At 40.5% G+C, this 17,919-nt stretch overlaps 1 protein-coding gene across 3 annotated transcripts; it reads right to left on the bottom strand.

Moving 5' to 3' along the window:
* Positions 1–7,041: 7,041 nt before the first annotated feature.
* On the bottom strand, positions 7,042–17,919 carry LOC117450034 (solute carrier family 35 member E2A-like). 3 transcript variants are annotated; one of them, XR_011643545.1, is made up of 10 exons: positions 17,837–17,919; positions 14,657–15,102; positions 13,368–13,503; positions 13,090–13,217; positions 12,103–12,223; positions 11,968–12,021; positions 11,809–11,881; positions 10,990–11,135; positions 9,003–9,193; positions 7,479–7,559 (listed from the first exon to the last, which is right to left on the bottom strand). XR_011643545.1 is itself a non-coding variant. In XM_071203631.1 (9 exons), the coding sequence occupies exons 2-9, from the start codon at positions 14,934–14,936 to the stop codon at positions 7,397–7,399; spliced, it is 1,101 nt and encodes a 366-aa protein (XP_071059732.1). In that variant the 5' UTR covers positions 14,937–15,102; positions 17,837–17,919; the 3' UTR covers positions 7,042–7,396. The 3 variants fall into 3 exon arrangements, 2 of the variants coding, with proteins under 2 accessions (XP_071059732.1, XP_033943899.1); XM_071203631.1 differs by lacking the exon at positions 9,003–9,193 and having other exon boundaries at positions 7,042–7,559; XM_034088008.2 differs by lacking the exons at positions 7,479–7,559; positions 9,003–9,193 and adding an exon at positions 9,346–9,798.

Genomic DNA, 17,919 nt, shown 5'->3' with positions numbered 1-17,919 from the left:
GTAGTCAAAGTATCAACGAGCTGATGAGCGTACTGGAGCTTTCAGCTGCACAAAAGTCAAATATTTCATTAAGATAGAGCTAGAAGGAAACATAAGCCCACTTAAATCTGTCAACATATTCGGCCAATAAACTTTTTAGGTTATAAAATATGTTTTGCGATAAGAGCTTGTTGTCTCTGGCCAGGACTCTAAAAAGATCATTTTAATCTCATGAGACCTATCCTGTTTAAATAAAGGTTAAATAAAGTGGTTATTGTAATTGTTGGTCAAAATGTTATCTCATAGTTGACACATGAACAAAAAGTGTTAGATAAGTAGCATATTTTCCAAAATGAGTTTTAACCATGATACTCCCATGCTTGTAAGTCAAGTATAACAGTTTATAACTGCTCACTTCTACCTCAACACTTCCACTTCTGAAGCTTTAATGATACAATACTCAAAAACATTCAATCAATATCAAATATTTTCTTACACCGGGATTTTAAAGGCACCAAGAAACAAATGGTCAACATTAGAAAGGAAAAAATACATGAAATGAATGAAAATATGTCCAAGTCAGATAACCTTTTTAGTAAAAATTAAGAATGGATGCCTTAGCACAACACATCGGAAAAAGAAAAAAAAGACAGTTTCTTGAGGCACAAAAGTAGAGCATAATGAAAATGCTCAAACCGTGTAACTGCCAGACTGACAGTCGTATCAGGCAACCTTATGATCTCATATAGGGATTTTTCCTACCAAAACACAGACGAGAAGCCAGAACCCAACACCACTTGTGTAGGGGACAAAAAGTTGGGTTTTATTTTTGTTCAGGCCATAGTGCTATTTGTAATAACGACATAGTTAACTGACATCTGGGAACACAGTGATATGGCTTTTAATAGATCGAATGAGGACAGAAAAGCAAACAGTGACTGTGTTATCGCTAATAATAATCCTTCATTGCACAATAGGGCAAACAACTCTAGTGGGTCATGGTTGAATCAGGGAGTTGGTCTGTTAACTTCGATGGATAGTTAACAGACGGATTGCGTAATAGCTTTACAGTGTCCCTTCTAATCCCAACAATTCTAGACATTATCTGATAGGCAGGACAACAAAAATAAAACCCAAGTTGTTTCATGGAGATTATGAATGTGAAATGTACAACAGCTCATCAATCCATTATGTCAAAGGCTCTTTTTTTCCCTAAGGTTGTCAAGGTTGCTATCCCAGATTGCATTGGGGGAAAGTCAGTTTACAAAGAAAAAGAAAAGTACACAAACTTCTACATACACCATCAATGTATTGTACATGATGCAGGATGAGCATTCGAAGAATGCAGTATGTGGCTTTAAAATATTTCACACATTGTTAAATAAAAAGTGTGTCATAAGGCAAGACTGGCCTCGTATCAGGCAACCTTATGATCTCATATTCAGATTGTTCACACAGGTATGATACAGTTTACACCACCACAGAATTATATTCTTACAGCTTCAATGCTTTACAGATATTCACAACAGCATACATTCAGCAGCAGCTGCTGTACCACAGATGGAGAGAAACACTCAGGAATGCAGATGTAAGACAGAGATCTTACAGAAGTCACTTCCTTCATTCCCTGCGCTTCCCCTTTAACTGACCCATATAAGACAAAGCCAAGGATGTGTAAGTGTAAGCACATCATCTAGCTAGGGATAAAGAAATACTGTCTATACGGTTGCACAAGAAAAGGAAAGAATTTGTCAAACAAACACCGACCTGTTTTTCTCGTATGCCTCCATGGTGAACGGAAAAAACTAAAAACTGGTTCGTGATGAATGGAAGGTGAGGAGGGCCGCGTTAAGGCAAAACTATATCCAAACAACCTTTCATGACATTTAAAACAGCATTTGCAAGAATTTCTCCAGTCGTATGCCAACATTTTCCTGAACACTCACATTTTTCATAAAACGTTACTATGTAAGCACTTTGGCCTGTGAAAGTGTGATGTTTATAGGCAAGTGTTATAAAAGTAAGATTTTAGCTTAAATGCATGTTCTTGTAAAGAACTGAGCATTTGATCAGATAAACAAAAACTGTATTATACTGCATGAGATGGTTGGAAGTTTGTAAACAAATGTGATATCATGTTGCTGTCGTTAATCGCGGCCGCCATGTAATTCAATTCATCACAGATGTTGCCTGTTTTTTCATTCTTGGTTCACCGTGGAGGCATGCAAGAATACATTCGTTTTCTTCAAGAATTCAAGTTAAAACGGGAATAGTCATTCATATACAAATTCAGATTTTAGGGGTAAGACATTTAAAATGGATCATAAGTGGTCCTCTTTATGTGGAATATGTGCACGCACAATGAAGAAATATCCCATACACCCGTCTGGTCATCCACAAACAGAATCTTTGTTTAAATACCTTAATCCAATGTTCAGGCCGCATTTTCAGTCTTTAGTGTAACTTAATCGATCGTTTTAAAACTCTTGATCACGGCAACTGCCTGACGTTGTAATCACACGTTACTACAGCTTAAGCACTCACAACTCTCCTTCGCTTAGCGACTGTAACTCCACAGTTGCCTACACTCTTTTCGGGTTTGCTAACGGTAGCTACTTTAGCTTGATAGCTAGCCATGGCTCTTTCCCCACCCTCGGGTGTTATTTCCTGCTCTTCCTGTCTCATGTTTGGTTACTTCCCGGCCTCCTTTACTGGTAAGGATACATGTGTTAAATGTAGTATAGTTGTTAGGTTGGAGGCGGGAATCATAGCCATAGAAGCCCGGCTCCGCATCTTAGAAAGTAACTCAGCTACATTAAAGCCCATGTTAGCCAGTGCGGACCGGCCAACGGTAGCTCCCCTTAGCCGTCCCCTGGCAACTCCCGAGCAGCAGGGAGACTGGGTGACTGTTCAGAAGAGGCATAACACGAAACCCGCAGGTCCCCACCAAGCGGCAAACTCTGGGGAAGAGCCGGGAAGCCAATACGGAAGTGCCACACACTGCAGTTCATATATTGGCCGATAGGCGATGGCTGCAGAAAGGAGCAATTTCCATAGACCCCCATGTTAAAATGCCCAACTTTACAGCAGAAAAAAACATGTTTCTCTCCCTGGCTCCATACATTTTTATTATCGATATAGTTAGATTCCACCTTCATGATTATGGATCTGTGAGTGAATTGTTTTCTAACGCGACCCTTTTATTTATATTATGTCTTAAAGTTTGTGCATAAATTAGGGCGTGGTCACATTGAGTGACGGCTCTGTCAAGTGCCTGCCGCTGTTAGCTTCTTGTCTCTCTGCTAGCTGCTCCATGAAGCTAGCTACAGGGACTCTGCCTGCTCAGCTCATCCAGGAAACACAACTTGTAGCCGGCCGTGGTTGTTTGTTCTTCATGCTTATATATCGGACTATTGTGACTCGCTCTGCGGTTAAAACAGACGGTGCATTAATGCGGTAAGTGAAATTCGAGTGCTTTATTTATGTGTTAATGATTTTAATCAGCTACGTAATGAATGGTAAGGCTTGGGTTAGCATGTAAGCTAGTGGTAGCTACATCGGTGCTAACGATGCTAATCGTAGCCTCCAAGTTAAAATCATAGACTGTATATATAAAGGTTAAAACGAAATAGACAAGTGTTAAGCGTTAAGTGGGATAATACTGTTGAACAAACGGCTTCTGTTTGAGGTTGATAAAATAAGGTTACATCCTTGTAACTTAAGGATATTTTATTATGTAGGTAGAACTGGATGCATGTAAGGTTAATTTAAATTGGCTATGCTAGAGTATGTAGACAAGCTAATGTCGAAGTAGTGTATGTGAAATCAACCTCACAATAAGATGTGTGTATATTACAATTATTAATGTCATATTTCAAGATGATTACTTAGATATTACAATATGGTTGATTGAGCTGGAGTTCATTATCGAGTTTACACCTTAACGTCACAGTCAGAGCTATTTAATAGAAGAGTTACGACATCTCCGTTCACTCCAATGGACCACTTTTTTACAGCAATGGCGGATCGTGGAGCCTCTCAATCGTTCCCCGGAAGTTAGCGCCAAGGCTGGCAGAGCTGTGGAGTTGCAGCATAATACACCGTTCGTGACGGACTTTTAAAGGTAAGAAGAAGTTTAAAGATGTATATTGCGGATATTATCAGTACATCTGATTCAAATGAACATGTGTATTAAAGGATGTCAGTGGATTATCCCTAAATTAGTAGATTTAGGGAACGTTTACAGATAACAGATTAAGCTAGCATACCGAAGCAAGTTAGCAACACACGTTGAACAGCCTTTTAATTGTAAATTCCGTTCTCTCTGTCATTTCGTCCAACATGTTGAATTAGAGAAGAGGGGCTTCTAAACGGGATTGTATGCAGGGGTGGAGGGAGTTAAATATTAGATAAATATAACTTTGGTGCGTGTAAGAGTGAGTGTTTTTAGCAGAGCCATATTGTGTCCTTGTGATTATGTATAATGTTGCAGCCCAGCTGATTCTGGATTGATGGCAAAGGGAGAGGGACTTAAGTGAGAGTGAAAACACAAGGTACGTTTAATACTACTGTTTTATATAAGTAAACACGTTATCTCCCCAAGGCAATAGGTGTGCTATATAGGTGTGTATAACCCTTTCTCCTGTCTGTTGCTCCCTCTCTCAGCACAAGAACCAGAGGGGGGTTCAATGGAGCCTGAATACCTGCACTGAGACCCTCACCCTGCACCCTGAGTCTCAACTCTCAGTGTTTTTCAAGCCTTTCCCTGTTTTTTTGTATTAAACAAAACATTAAGCTTTCCCAATGGTGTGGTTTTCGTTTTGTGAAAAAGTGCAAATGCAGTGTTTGTATATAAATCACATATTTTGTTGCTGTTGGTCGTGAAATTGCTCCTGCTGACTTGAGCCAGCCATTTTTTCCTCCGCTCTGTGTCAGTGGGGAAGCCGTACATTCGTACTCCTTTCTCTGAGCGATTTGAGCATCCCCAGGCAGCACATCAAACCATGGTGGCGACTAGGAGGCAGCACAGCAAACCATGGTGGTGACTAGGAGGCAGCACAGCAAACCAGGACAACACGGAGGAAAAGGCACCGACAAACTGCATGATATGCTCTTCTATGTTTATTGAATTCCATGTATTTGCAATGGATGTTCCTAAAGCAACACATTTAACATCATCATCATCATATCCTGTCGGTCTCCTGTCCTTTCTGAAAGCCATAAAGACGACATTAGTCATTTAGATAACTTGTGTCCTCAATTACCAGGGGATTACTGAAACTACCATGAATTTAAGAAAATGGTAGAAATGAATCCAATCTGAATTTTAAAGCATTACTTTAGATCCCCTCCCTCTAAATGTATCAATAAACATTAGGAAGTGATCCTCCTGACTACCATATAAGTTTAAGAAGATAATATTGGTTTGAAAGAATTCAAAGCTATAAATAAACAGCAACAGGCTCTTTAACCAAGGCACTGTTAGTAACATGTAAACTAGTTGTTCACACTAATCCTAATATTATCACTTAATATTAGCAAATTCGATTTTATTTTTGAAAACATATTGATGTAAATACATACACATATCGATTTGTTGTATAAATATTGAAAATCAAAACCTTTATTCACTAATAATTACCAAAAATCGTAGTTCTATCTCCTGTTATCAATGCATTCACATTGCCCGCCATGAACTTCCGGGGAACGATCCCTCGTCTACATGAACCACGTGACGATAACCGTTTTTGGACTTCCGGTGTCGTAACTCTTCTATTAAATGGCTCTGGTCACAGTCATCTGAGGAACGAACCCAAACCTTGTTGTTTTTATTAATTGCATTACCAAATGGGTATCACATAAACAGTAAGCATTGGTAACACAACTTCCAAAGTTACAGTAAAATAAAAAGGACCCTGACTCGGACAATACACAATCCAACATGTTCAACAGAAGAGAATCAGTTATATTGTTTGTACACATGGTACTTTACATATATATATATATATCTGTTTGTTTAAGGTGTCCAGGTGATGCAGACAGGCTGGACCAGAGAGTGAGAGACAGAACTGGACTCCTCACAGCAGTGAACTTCAGGTACAAAGAATCAAGAAAAAATATTGGTTTAAATAAATGAAGTATTGACTTGAATACACTGATATACATTCCAATAAACAATACTAAATACCAGATCACCTACACATCAGTTAAGTTGAGAGTTTATTCCATGCAAAAAGTTACATTTAGATATTTAGCAATATGACTTTGTCAGCTTTCTAATGTAATGTATTGAAGGCAAAGATATTTAACACAGTGAGTACTGCTACTATTTATCTCTCAATATTGTCTGTAAAAACGTGGTAAAAGTTATTCTTTCAGTGAGACAACAGAGCAAGCTTCTACAGTTGCACTACGTTTTGTAACAGTTAAATATTATTTTGATAATAACATATATTTCAATGTTGATGAACTTCATACTGTTCATTCATAATCTGATTGCTCACTGTTAAAATAAAATTAACCAAAATAAGATTTTAAGACCAGTAGCCTACAGGACATTCACTAAGAAACTACTTTTATTGTGATTATGCTGTGTTAGGAGTTGTTGGGAGGTGCAATGTTTACAGTGTAGTTTGTGCAATCGAGAAGGTTAAATAGGGGAAGTGCATTGTGTGTAAATATGGACACAATATGGATATGTGCAATTTGACGGACACTATGCATAGGTGAAATAGGGAAAGTGCAATATTGATTTGTGTATGAATACAATAAGGGAAAGTGCAATATTTGATTTATGTATAAATACAATAGGGAAAAGTGCAATATTTGATTATGTACAGTATGAATGCAATAGGGAAAGTGCAATTTGATTATGTATGTGCAATAGGGAAAGTTCGGTACCTGTATGTTTCTTGTTGTTTCTTTGCCATGTGATATATATGATCTCTGTTCTGTATCTATGACTGATTGACTTGAATGTTTTTTATGTGTATTATCTCGATGCCCAAGACAAATTTCTCCTAAGGGAGACAATAAAACTCTATCTAAAATCTAATTGTAAAAACAGTCAGCTGATCGAATGCAGCTATTTCCACATCTACACTCCATCAGCTGATTATTTCTATTTGCCTCACTTTATGAGCTTCACATCACTTGTGCCTTGTACCGCAGAGTTTGCAACGTCACAAATAAATGGGGCCAATCTTCAGTCAGATGTGAATGTGTAATCTAACATTTTCAGTAAGAATAATGGACAAAAGGAGAGCAAATACAAATACAATTTATTGAAATGTGAACCAAAAGTTAATCAAATGTTTTAAATAAAAAGCACATATGGACAGAAGGTGTAAACCTATTACATGTATAAGTAAACACATTTAGTCAAATAACGTGACAGACTAGGCCTGTGCAGTTGGTATCAGCTTTGCCCAGCATGGGCTCCTCCATCAGTCCTGGTCCTCCTCACAGAGGAAAGACCCTCAGTCCTCTCCAAACCAACAGACAGGACGTCCATCACACGGAGGTTTCTCCCTGAAGTCTCTGCAGCTTTCTGGACACCATGCTGTCTCAATCCGTCCACACTGAATATGAGAGGGGGAAAATGAAAATAATAAATACTTTAGACAATAAGAAACATAAAGTTGACTGTTGAGTTGCTCCGTTTTTTTAGATTGTCAATACTATTACTTAAAAAACAATGATTTATTTGAAGATTTTCAGTCTGGCTTTAGAACACATCATAGCACAGAGACAGCTCTGGTTAAAGTCACAAATGATATTCTAATAGCCTCAGACAAGGGACTTGTCTCTATTCTTGTTTTGCTCGATCTTAGTGCTGCATTTGATACTATCGACCATGATATCCTATTGCAAAGACTAGAGCACTTAGTTGGCATACAGGGAACTGCTTTAGGCTGGTTTAGGTCCTATCTATCTGAACGCTCTCAGTTTGTACGTGTTAACGATGAATCTTCCACGCAAACCAAAGTTAGCCATGGAGTGCCACAGGGCTCAGTGCTCGGACCTATTTTGTTCACATTATATATGCTTCCGTTAGGCAATATTATAAGGAATCATTCTGTAAACTTTCATTGTTATGCGGATGATACTCAACTATATTTATCAATCAAGCCTGATGAAATTAATCATCTAAATAAAATTCAAGACTGCCTTAAGGACTTAAAAACGTGGATGACCTTAAACTTTTTGATGTTAAACACGACCAAAACTGAAGTTATTGTACTTGGCCCGAAGAATCTACGAAACAAATTATCTAAAGACATACTAACTATGGATGGCATTAATTTGGCCTCCAGTGAGACTGTAAGGAATCTTGGTGTTATATTTGATCAGGATTTATCCTTTAACGCCCACATAAAATCAATTTCAAGGACCGCCTACTTCCATCTACGTAACATTGCAAAAATCAGGCATATCTTGCCTCAAAACGATGCAGAGAAACTAGTCCATGCATTTGTTACTTCTAGGCTGGATTATTGTAACTCTTTATTATCAGGGAGTACCAAGAAGTCAATCAAGTCGCTTCAGCTGATTCAAAATGCTGCGGCTCGTGTACTAACCAGAGTTAGGAAAAGGGACCACATTACTCCTGTTCTGGCTGCCTTACACTGGCTCCCTATAGAACACAGGATAGAATTTAAAATTCTTCTTCTCGCCTACAAAGCCCTTAATGGGCAGGCGCCATCTTACCTTAAAGAACTCATTATACCCTACTGTCCTACTATGGCATTGCGTTCCAAGAATGCAGGGTTGTTGGTTGTTCATAGAATCTCTAAAAGTACAATGGGAGCCAGAGCCTGTTCTTATCAAGCTCCACATTTGTGGAATCAGCTTCCAGTTTGTGTTCGGGCGGCAGACACCCTATCCGTTTTTAAGAGTGCGCTTAAGACCTTCCTTTTTGATAAAGCTTATAGTTAGGGCTGATTAGATTCAGACCCTAGTTTTGCTGATATAGGCTTAGTTTGTCGGGGGACATCTTACTTCTTCCTTCTCTCTGTCTATACCTGTGTACTCTCATGTTCCGATTAACCCAGCTTCCCCAAATGTCTTTCTTTTTGGTGTCTATATACGCCAGGATCCGGAGTCATGGATGATCCTGCGGTCCTGTGTCCTGGATCGTGAGCCCTGGATCGCGCGTCGTGGCTGTGGTCCTGGATCATCGGTCCTGGATGGATATCCTCGTGGATTCATCTTCCTATTATACACACATGCATTTCCAAACATTTGGACTACCTATGTTGCAAATGTATTATCTTTTCAATTTACACACAGCATCTATTGCACGTCTGTCCGTCCTGGGAGAGGGATCCCTCCTCTGTTGCTCTCCCTGAGGTTTCTCCCATTTTTCCCTTTAAACTGGGTTTTCTCTGGAAGTTTTTCCTTGTACGATGTGAGGGTCTAAGGACAGAGGGTGTCGTATTGTCATACTGATATTCTGTACACACTGTGAAGACCACTGAGACAAATGTAACATTTGTGATATTGGGCTATATAAATAAACATTGATTGATTGATTGATTGATTGATTGATTGATTGATTGATTGATTGATTGATTGATAGTGCTGAGTCGTCAGTGTGACTGAGGGGAGGGGGAGATCTGTTCCTGCAGAAGAGTTGTTTGGTTCTGCTCGGCAGCCAGGGCCTGTAAGGTGGTCCTCTGGATCTGCCTGGCCTTGTTGTACAAGAAGACCCCCAGGAACACCAGGCCGGTGCCGGCGGCACTGAGGATGGTGATGTGGTTGCTGAACACGATGATGCTCAGCCACACCGACAGGGCGTGTTTCACACTACTGGCAACACTGAGGAAGACAGGAACGTTCAACTGTCAAAATAATCCAACTCATGTCATATGAGAGCATTTTTAAAGATGCTCCATCCTGTTTTATTACGCCAAAAACATGACTCGTTTACTGGAAATAGGACAGATTGCTTTAAGCAGTGTTCTACATCTGCATGTACAGCAGCAGAAGACCATGCCAGGTACCAACTAAAAAAAGATTAAGGGTACCAAACCTGGACAAGGCCTCATATTGTTGCTTTTAGCTGCATACTAAGGGTGCCCATCCGTAATGGAGCATTCGGGTTTTACAAACCTAACTGAGCCTCATTTATATTACACAACATTTATAAGCACTGTGGTTGATCATCTACCTCTTTAATGGCCACAAGCTCTGCTTTCTTTCAGCAGGTCAATGTTTCAAGTCATAACGTACTTATCATTTCAAGATTGGGACAGATTTCAACTTGATTAGATGTCCTGAACATTTTCTTGGTATCAATCCATCAGAGCGCCATTAAAGGAGTAGCGCACCAATTCACATCTCACTCTTTAACTCGGTCAGAATCAAACTAAAATGAGAAATAAAGAACTTGAGTTATAAGTCTACTTAACAGTGCAAACTAATGTCAAGTGGGAGAACCTGGCACCAACATTACCCACAATGCAACTTGCCCGCAGACAGTTTGGTAGGATATAAGTTGTGCTATGCTTGAAGAGTAAGGTAGCCTCAAGCAGAGTTGAGAAGAGGGCTGCAGCCCCCTGATTTATTTATTTACAGTTTTTTCCTGAACTATTTTCTTACATATGAGGAATTAACCCCCATTACCAGTCAGCAGTCATTCTGTAAAAAGTTTAGTTCCCCTTTAAGATAAATGCATGACTACATATGTTGGTATCTATTAAGCAAGGTCCATTTCAGCATGTTTATTAACCTAACAAAGTATTGCAATAAAAGCGATCGTATTCAGACAGGTGTATTCAGACAGGTGTACACAGTACTGTGTCAAACAGTGCGCGTGTAGAATCAGGCTTCAGGAGGATGACATAAATGGGTTTTTCTTTTGTGCCTGTCACCTGATATTCTGTACAAACTGTGATGTCCACTGGGACAAATGTAACATTTGTGATATTGGGCTGTATAAATAAACATTGATTGATTGATTGATTGATTGATTGATTGATTGATTGATTGATTGATTGATTGACCTACCTGAAGGTAACGGGGGAAATCCGTCCCATGAGCGCATAGGCGGTGACACTCTGCAGGTGGAACAGGGCGCCGTCAAAAAGCAGCAACAGGACAACGTCCTGAGTGATGACTAAGCTTCGGCCACTCTTCCCGATCACTGGGATGTCCTGAAAACATGGAGACAGAGCACGACACGCATTAACATCATAACTGGTGCCTCAACCTTGCCCTTAACTATCAGAACATGTACTCTAAATACACATTGCTGTATTTTGTGCCTCTACTGTGACATGCCTCCATGCTTTAATGTTCAAAAAGCTCCTTATTTTTCTCATACTGCCTGTGCTGCAGCACCTCTTTTCACCCTCTGTCTGGAACCAGAGCCCAGTCTGCTCTGATTGGTTAAATGCCCGGCTCCGTCGTGAGTGCTTGCCAATAGAAGTGAGAGTGTTCCGTAGTGATGTTACTATGTTGCGGTAGAACTTAAAAAAATGACATTTGGGATTTTAGCCTTTGCAGACCATTTACATGCACCCAAACCTATATAACACACTACAGGAAATTGCAAAAGTCAATGCCAAAAATAGCTTCAGACTTTAGGTATATAACCCACTATAAATACACTTGCAATAATTCAGTTAAGCAATAATTGTAGTGTGTGTGTGTGTGTGTGTGTGTGTGTGTGTGTGTGTGTGTGTGTGTGTGTGTGTGTGTGTGTGTGTGTGTGTGTGTGTGTGTGTGTGTGTGTGTGTGTGTGTGTGTGTGTGTGTGTGTGTGTGTGTGTGTGTGTGTGTGTGTGTGTGTGTGTGTGTGTGTGTGTGTGTGTGTGTGTTGACCTACCAAGACAAAAAGCCAGGCAGGTATAAGCATGATGACTGCTGCGGCACTGGTATAAAACTGCAGCTCCGGAGGGCTGAAATAAGTCCGAATCTTTATTATAAATGTGTTTCCATTTTTTAAATTTCACTGCTGGAAATAGGAGGGTTCACATATTTTTACCTGAACTTGTATCCGTCTCCACTTAGCAGCTTTTTGGAGAATACGTTCTGCAAACTGAAATTGGAGAAACATGGTTAAATAAGGCATATAAAGCATCACACTGCTGTGGGATGGTTCTGCTGAGTGCTGCAGTACCAGTCCATGATGTTGGTGGAGAGCGCAGCGGAGAAGCCAATCATGTTGAAGCTCAACTCCGTGGCTGTGCAGAGAGCCAGGCCCGCCATGATGGGGAACAGGGACAGGTTCACCCACAGCCCTAAGGAGCAGAGGCGTTGGACACAATGAAACGAGTCAACGGCTTCTCCAAAGACATAAACCATTCAGCTGCAGTCTAACTGAAAGAACCAGATGTAATGCTGTGTTGCCAACACAAATGTTGATGAAAGTAATTGATGGAAGTGATGTAATAAAGGTGTTTTACTCCACTCTGTGAACAATGTCGTTTTACTGAATGACATCAAGTCTCAGTCCAACAAGAATGAGAGATTGTATATATAATTTAAACCTAGTGAAATCTTTAATTTTGAATAAAAGTTGTAACTGCTTATCTCATGCCTCTCCTAGAAGCTGTCATACATTGTATCCAGTTTTAAGCCAAGATTGTATTTAACTGTGTATCTTGAACACACAAAGTGTTGTTAATCAAACATCAGGATCTTAAGTTATAAGAGGATAACAGGTAAGCAAACATTAGCAGTAAATCCGTAGATCCTTCATCCTTTATCCCCTGAAAACCATTGTAGACACACTGTATTCATTTGACACTCCTTTACTCAGTGTAACTCCCAGTTATATTCATGTGGTCAGTTTGTTTGGGAGAGAAAGAGACTCCTGCATATAATTCAAAACCTTCTGAACACTGAAATAATCCTAACCGGGAGAAATGTCCGGGACTGACGAAATGCAATGATCCAATGCTACTTTACGCCTCAACCAAACGATCGCTTTTGTTTTGATTAGGAGAACCCTAGTGGCAAATAAGTTATATATGCTGCGTTTAACTCAAGAAAACTCAAACTCAAAAAATCCTGAGGAAAGACCAGGACCAGTTTGACTCTCTGAAGTGAAAGACATTCAGTGTCCCCTAAAGCCCTGCTCTCCTGACATCAGTGTGTCCTCTACCTGTGTACTCCCCGAGGATCAGCCTGGACATGATCACAGTGAAGATGGGAGCCGAGCTCTTCACCGTCTCTGCAAAAGACACCGCCACATTCTTCAGGCTCACCAAGCCCAGAACCACAGTGGTGAACCTGAGGAAAGAAGACAAAGATGATGCCAAGATATGACTTGAGATTGCATCAGCATTTGTTAATCTAGCACAAAATCTGTTCTACTTTCTTAGAAGCTACTAGTTAGTCTCTAACTTTATTCAATGACTAAGAAAACAAAAGGGGACCCACCTCATGAGTCCAACAAACAGCATGATCATGATGAAGTTGGGGGGGTACTCTGTTCTGGACTTGTGCTGGTAAAGGCAACAGGGTACAAACATCTTTAGGAAGCCTATGATGGTGGTGGAGAGCATCTGAACAGCACCTGGGAGCACATGGAAGCAAAAAAACCCTGAGGCATGATGTTGGATGACCTTTAACTCCTAGAACTGCAGCAGTAATATTTACCATTGTCTTGTTGGACAGATAAAGGTGGAAGCAGAACATGAACAGCAGCACCCTACCTGCTTGTTTAGGACACAGATGTGTTTCCATTCATTTCAGGGAACAACGAAAAACTATTGTTTTTGTCAATGTAACATTATCATCACGTGTGTTAGCAAATCTTAAATATATTAAAACAATCTTAGAGAACTAATTACTGGGTGAAAAAGGTAAAGTCTATACAGTATCATTAAAATGGTTGGCATTTGTCAGATTTTAAAGGTCCCTGAATGCACCAGCAGAGTCAAAAAAATGTCTATGGACATCTTTCGTTATCACCTATTTTAAGGAAGTGACATGTTTTTTGCTGCAAGTAGTTTTTCTTGCAGATCAGGCATGCCATCAATCTTAAGAGTCATGGGGTGCTTTACAAAAAGCTGAACAATGATATAGCAAAACATCTGATGATGCAGAGGGACCTGCACAACCACAAAGGTTGGTTTCACGTTACTTGCAGGCTGTATGTAGAATTAGCATGCAAAATCACCTAAAATAAAATAATTATTAGCATTAATTTGATAGCATCTGTCCAATGTAACTATGACTTGTTCATCTGAGTCATGACCACAGAAGCAAAGCTGTTTTTCTCCTGCTTTGTTCTACACCAAGTGCTTATAAACTTTGTCCGAAAGGTAGGAGTTCTAATTTACAATGCAAAGGGCTGGATTAATCATTTAAAAATAGAGCTGGGTGTCCCCTGCAACCATTTCGATAACAATTGAAAACACTTTTTTGTCCATATATCACCCTCTCGCCGAAAAGCTCTGTTTAAGTGCCTGTCTCTTTAAGACCCCCTTACGATAAAGCCCAGTCTGCTCTTATTGGCTGTTTTTTGAGATACTAATCTTGGGGACAATATCCTAATGAGCCTGAATGTGACATAGGACGTAGAGCCAAATCTCAATGGCTTGTTGAGTCCCAGGTGTTGATATTCAATGTAACCTGCAGACAGCTGACAAGGTTGTTGTAATTGGTTAGTAGTTACACCCGTATACCAACATGTGTGTGGATAAGTATATGTATCATGTATTTACCCAGCATGCTTGGCTCCCCCTCCAGCAGTGACAGGATGTACTTGTTGAGGAAAAGAGTGCAGAAGCTGAAGAAGCACCAGAGGCCCAGGTAGGTCATGGAGCGCCAGTTCCAGACCCCTGACTCCGCCTCGATCACCGTGGTCTCTGTGATGGTGATCTTCAGCAGCTGCTCCCCCGGCAGGCTGTCGCTGCGGGTCAGCACCATGCGCTCCCGCTGGCTGCGGAACGGAGACAGGAGGTGCCAAAGCGGATGCCGCGTGTTTCGCCTACCGCCCAGCATCACACCTGCTGCCTGAGGGCCCACAGGGGCCCGACAGGTGGCTGATAGGAGGGAGGTGAACGTTTGATGGTTAGTTCATCTTCCGATTGGTCCAGCAATCGATCAGTCTTGCCGTTTATACTGGGACTGGTTTAAGTCCCGGTGGAACCGTCCTTTCTATAGTCTTCTGTCAGTTGAGATACAAGCCGAACAAAAGAGGGGGGGGGGGGGTGAGTTCTGTCACGCTCTGGTCAAAATACCGGTTCTTGTATTACATTGTGTCACACATATTGAGTGAGTGTCCATCAACTTGTTACATATTTAAAAGTGTTACATAAGGCAGTGTTGGAAGAAGTACTCAGATCCTTTACTTAAAGAGCCTGTGACACGGTGTTCCCCCATCATCCAAACCCATCAATTTGAGTACATATTGTCCCCTTGAAAACCGTTACTGAACTGATTTTGGATATTTGTACTTTGATAACCATTAATCTGCCTTCAATGTTGACAATTTTCTGGATCTTCTCGCGGATTCTTCAAGTCCCGCCAAATGATGGGTGACGTCATTGCGGGCACAGCGCTCCAGCTGCACCGTCCAGGATCCCAGCATCTGCATGTAAACCTTTATATATATACAGTCAGATGTAAACGCACGACGGCGCACACAGCAGCAAGCTCAGACAGCGATGACAGGTTAATGTTGAACGTGTCTGAGCGCTCATATGAGGCTGAAGGATCGGTTTATGTTGTATCTTCTAAGTTTAAGAATGAGGTGCGTCAATATGGGCGATCATATGGTCATGTAGCCAGTGGTGGACTGGGACTAAAAATCACCCCGGGACTCTCGACCGGCCCACTTCGGTACCGAGCTGTCAACGGGGGGAGCGGGGAATGTAAAATACAAATATAATGTATAATGTCTGTGTCTTTGACATTAGCGCTGCTAGCCACCTGTGCCCTGTACTACGAAGCCAGTTCAACAGACCCTGGATATGTTTGAGTAACAAACAAACTAACAACAACAAACTAACAAACGAGATCTCGCTAAGCGGTCCTACGACGCTGGTTATCAACTCGGTAAATCAAGCCAGGGTTTCTCTCTCCAGCTGAGAGCGCGTTCACGTCTAAGACACGAGTGGATCTGACTTTAATTACATTTGTCTCGAGTGTTTCGTCAACATAATGTGTTAAATAATACTTCTGCATCCAGTCTGTGACAATGTGAGTGTTGCACGGCCAGATGAGGCTGGAGAAGCTGACTCAGATAAGGAAATATATGATATATTATGATATTATCTGATCGATGATCTGATTGATGATGTAATATGAATGATAAGTGCGACACGTCGGCGTCTTCTCTGCATACGGCAGTTTAAACTGTATTTCCTTTATCCTGTAATATGACTTGAGAGATTTAAACTCCGCACACTGAGTGGATCTCTTTTCTATAGACGCCGGAGGCGGGCAGCGTCAGGTAAAAGAAGTTATTTAGCCTTCTCAAACCTGAGCCTCACGCGCCGCCTATGGGGGATGTGCTAGTTACTTATCCGACCGGCCCACTTCGGTACCGGCCCATCGGGATTCGTCCCGATGGCCAGTCCGCCACTGCATCCACAGTCCGCCACTGCACCCAGCCCACGTAAACTGTCAACGGGGGGAGCCTCGCTGCGGGGAAACGGTGGACCTAGTGTCCCGATCGGAGTGGGAATAATAATAATAATCCGTGCATTTTATCCATTAATTTCCCCAACATTGTGGTAAAAAACCACACGTTTAATCCACGTTGTTGGTGTACTACAACTACAAAAAGCATCGGTTTGTTTTCTCATCAGTAAATGCAGACCGGCTCAAACAAACGATTTTTAATCATCATCCTCACTCATCATTTAATGTATCATATGTTCGCCGAATTGACATGAAAGCACTAATAAATGTAGTTTCATCCACTTGAGTTTATAACCACAAAAATAATCGATTTGTTTTTATATCACATCCGATGGGAGGAAATTCAGCAGCTCTCACTCCCGATTTGTAATCCTAATGTAATCATCATCTTCACCACGATCATGTATATTTATGTCGCCGAATTGACATGAAAGCACTGACAAATATGAATATACTGTAGTCAACTTCATTAAAACGTTATTAACGTGCCTAAACTCAGTAATTCACCATTTCTACGCATGACACAACACACTTTGTCCGTGTTTGGCTCTCGAAGCGTTCCCGCATTGACGTCACTTCCGGCTTCCCCCAAAACTTCAAAATGAGTGAAGGAATTTCCCCGCGATGTTCGAAATTATTGATATTTAACGAAACGGTATCGCTTTTTCTTTTTTAAACTGACGGTTCGAGATTACTAGTAGCCCAATATTTCATTGCACAACAGTTGTTGGGATGGTGTCACAGGCTCTTTAAGTAAAAGTACAAATACTATGGTCTTAAAATGCTATAATAGAAGTAAAGTCTGGATTTCAAAATGTAAAAGTAAAAGTTTTCATTTTGCTCATGATTATAATAATATAGAATTCAGAAGAATTGATACATATACCTCAAGTATCAAAAGTAAAAGTATTCCTGCAGAATGGATCTTTTCACAGTATTATATTATTATGATTATTATTTTTATCCTGTTTATAGGGTTAGGTGGTTATGCATTTTAGTATTGCGATTGGCCAATATGGACCAAATTACGAAACTTGAAATACTGTGTAGAAAAGTACAACTGTAATGTATTATACCATATCAGCATATTATGTGTTTCCATTTGTAAGAAAGTAATTTTAAATAAATGTAGTGGAGTACAAAGTAAGACATTCGCCTCTGAAATGTAACTGAGTAGAATTATTAAGTAGCATAAAATGGAAATACTCAAATGTCAAAAAAGTACAATACTTGAGTAAATTTAGTTAGTTACTTACTTTCCGCCACTGCATATAGGCGATTTTTACTCCAGTTTACTACTGGGGTCAAGTCAGCCTCCACTTCGGAAAACACAGTCAAG

This window comes from Pseudochaenichthys georgianus, chromosome 7, assembly GCF_902827115.2.
Source record: "Pseudochaenichthys georgianus chromosome 7, fPseGeo1.2, whole genome shotgun sequence".
Classification (NCBI taxonomy): Eukaryota; Metazoa; Chordata; class Actinopteri; order Perciformes; family Channichthyidae; genus Pseudochaenichthys; species Pseudochaenichthys georgianus.
Note: the sequence above shows the minus strand (reverse complement) of the source record. Positions and strands in the feature narration are given on the sequence as shown.

What these genes read in the sequence shown, in the direction of transcription:
- LOC117450034 (XM_034088008.2), bottom strand. Translation starts at nt 14,936, where the DNA reads ATGCTGGGCGGTAGGCGAAACACGCGGCATCCGCTTTGGCACCTCCTG. An exon ending in GATCCTCGGGGAGTACACAG is followed by an intron (nt 12,224 to 13,089) that starts GTAGAGGACACA and finishes TCTGCTCCTTAG; the next exon opens with GGCTGTGGGTGAACCTGTCC. An exon ending in CTGCCTGGCTTTTTGTCTTG is followed by an intron (nt 11,136 to 11,808) that starts GTAGGTCAACAC and finishes CCATGTTTTCAG; the next exon opens with GACATCCCAGTGATCGGGAA.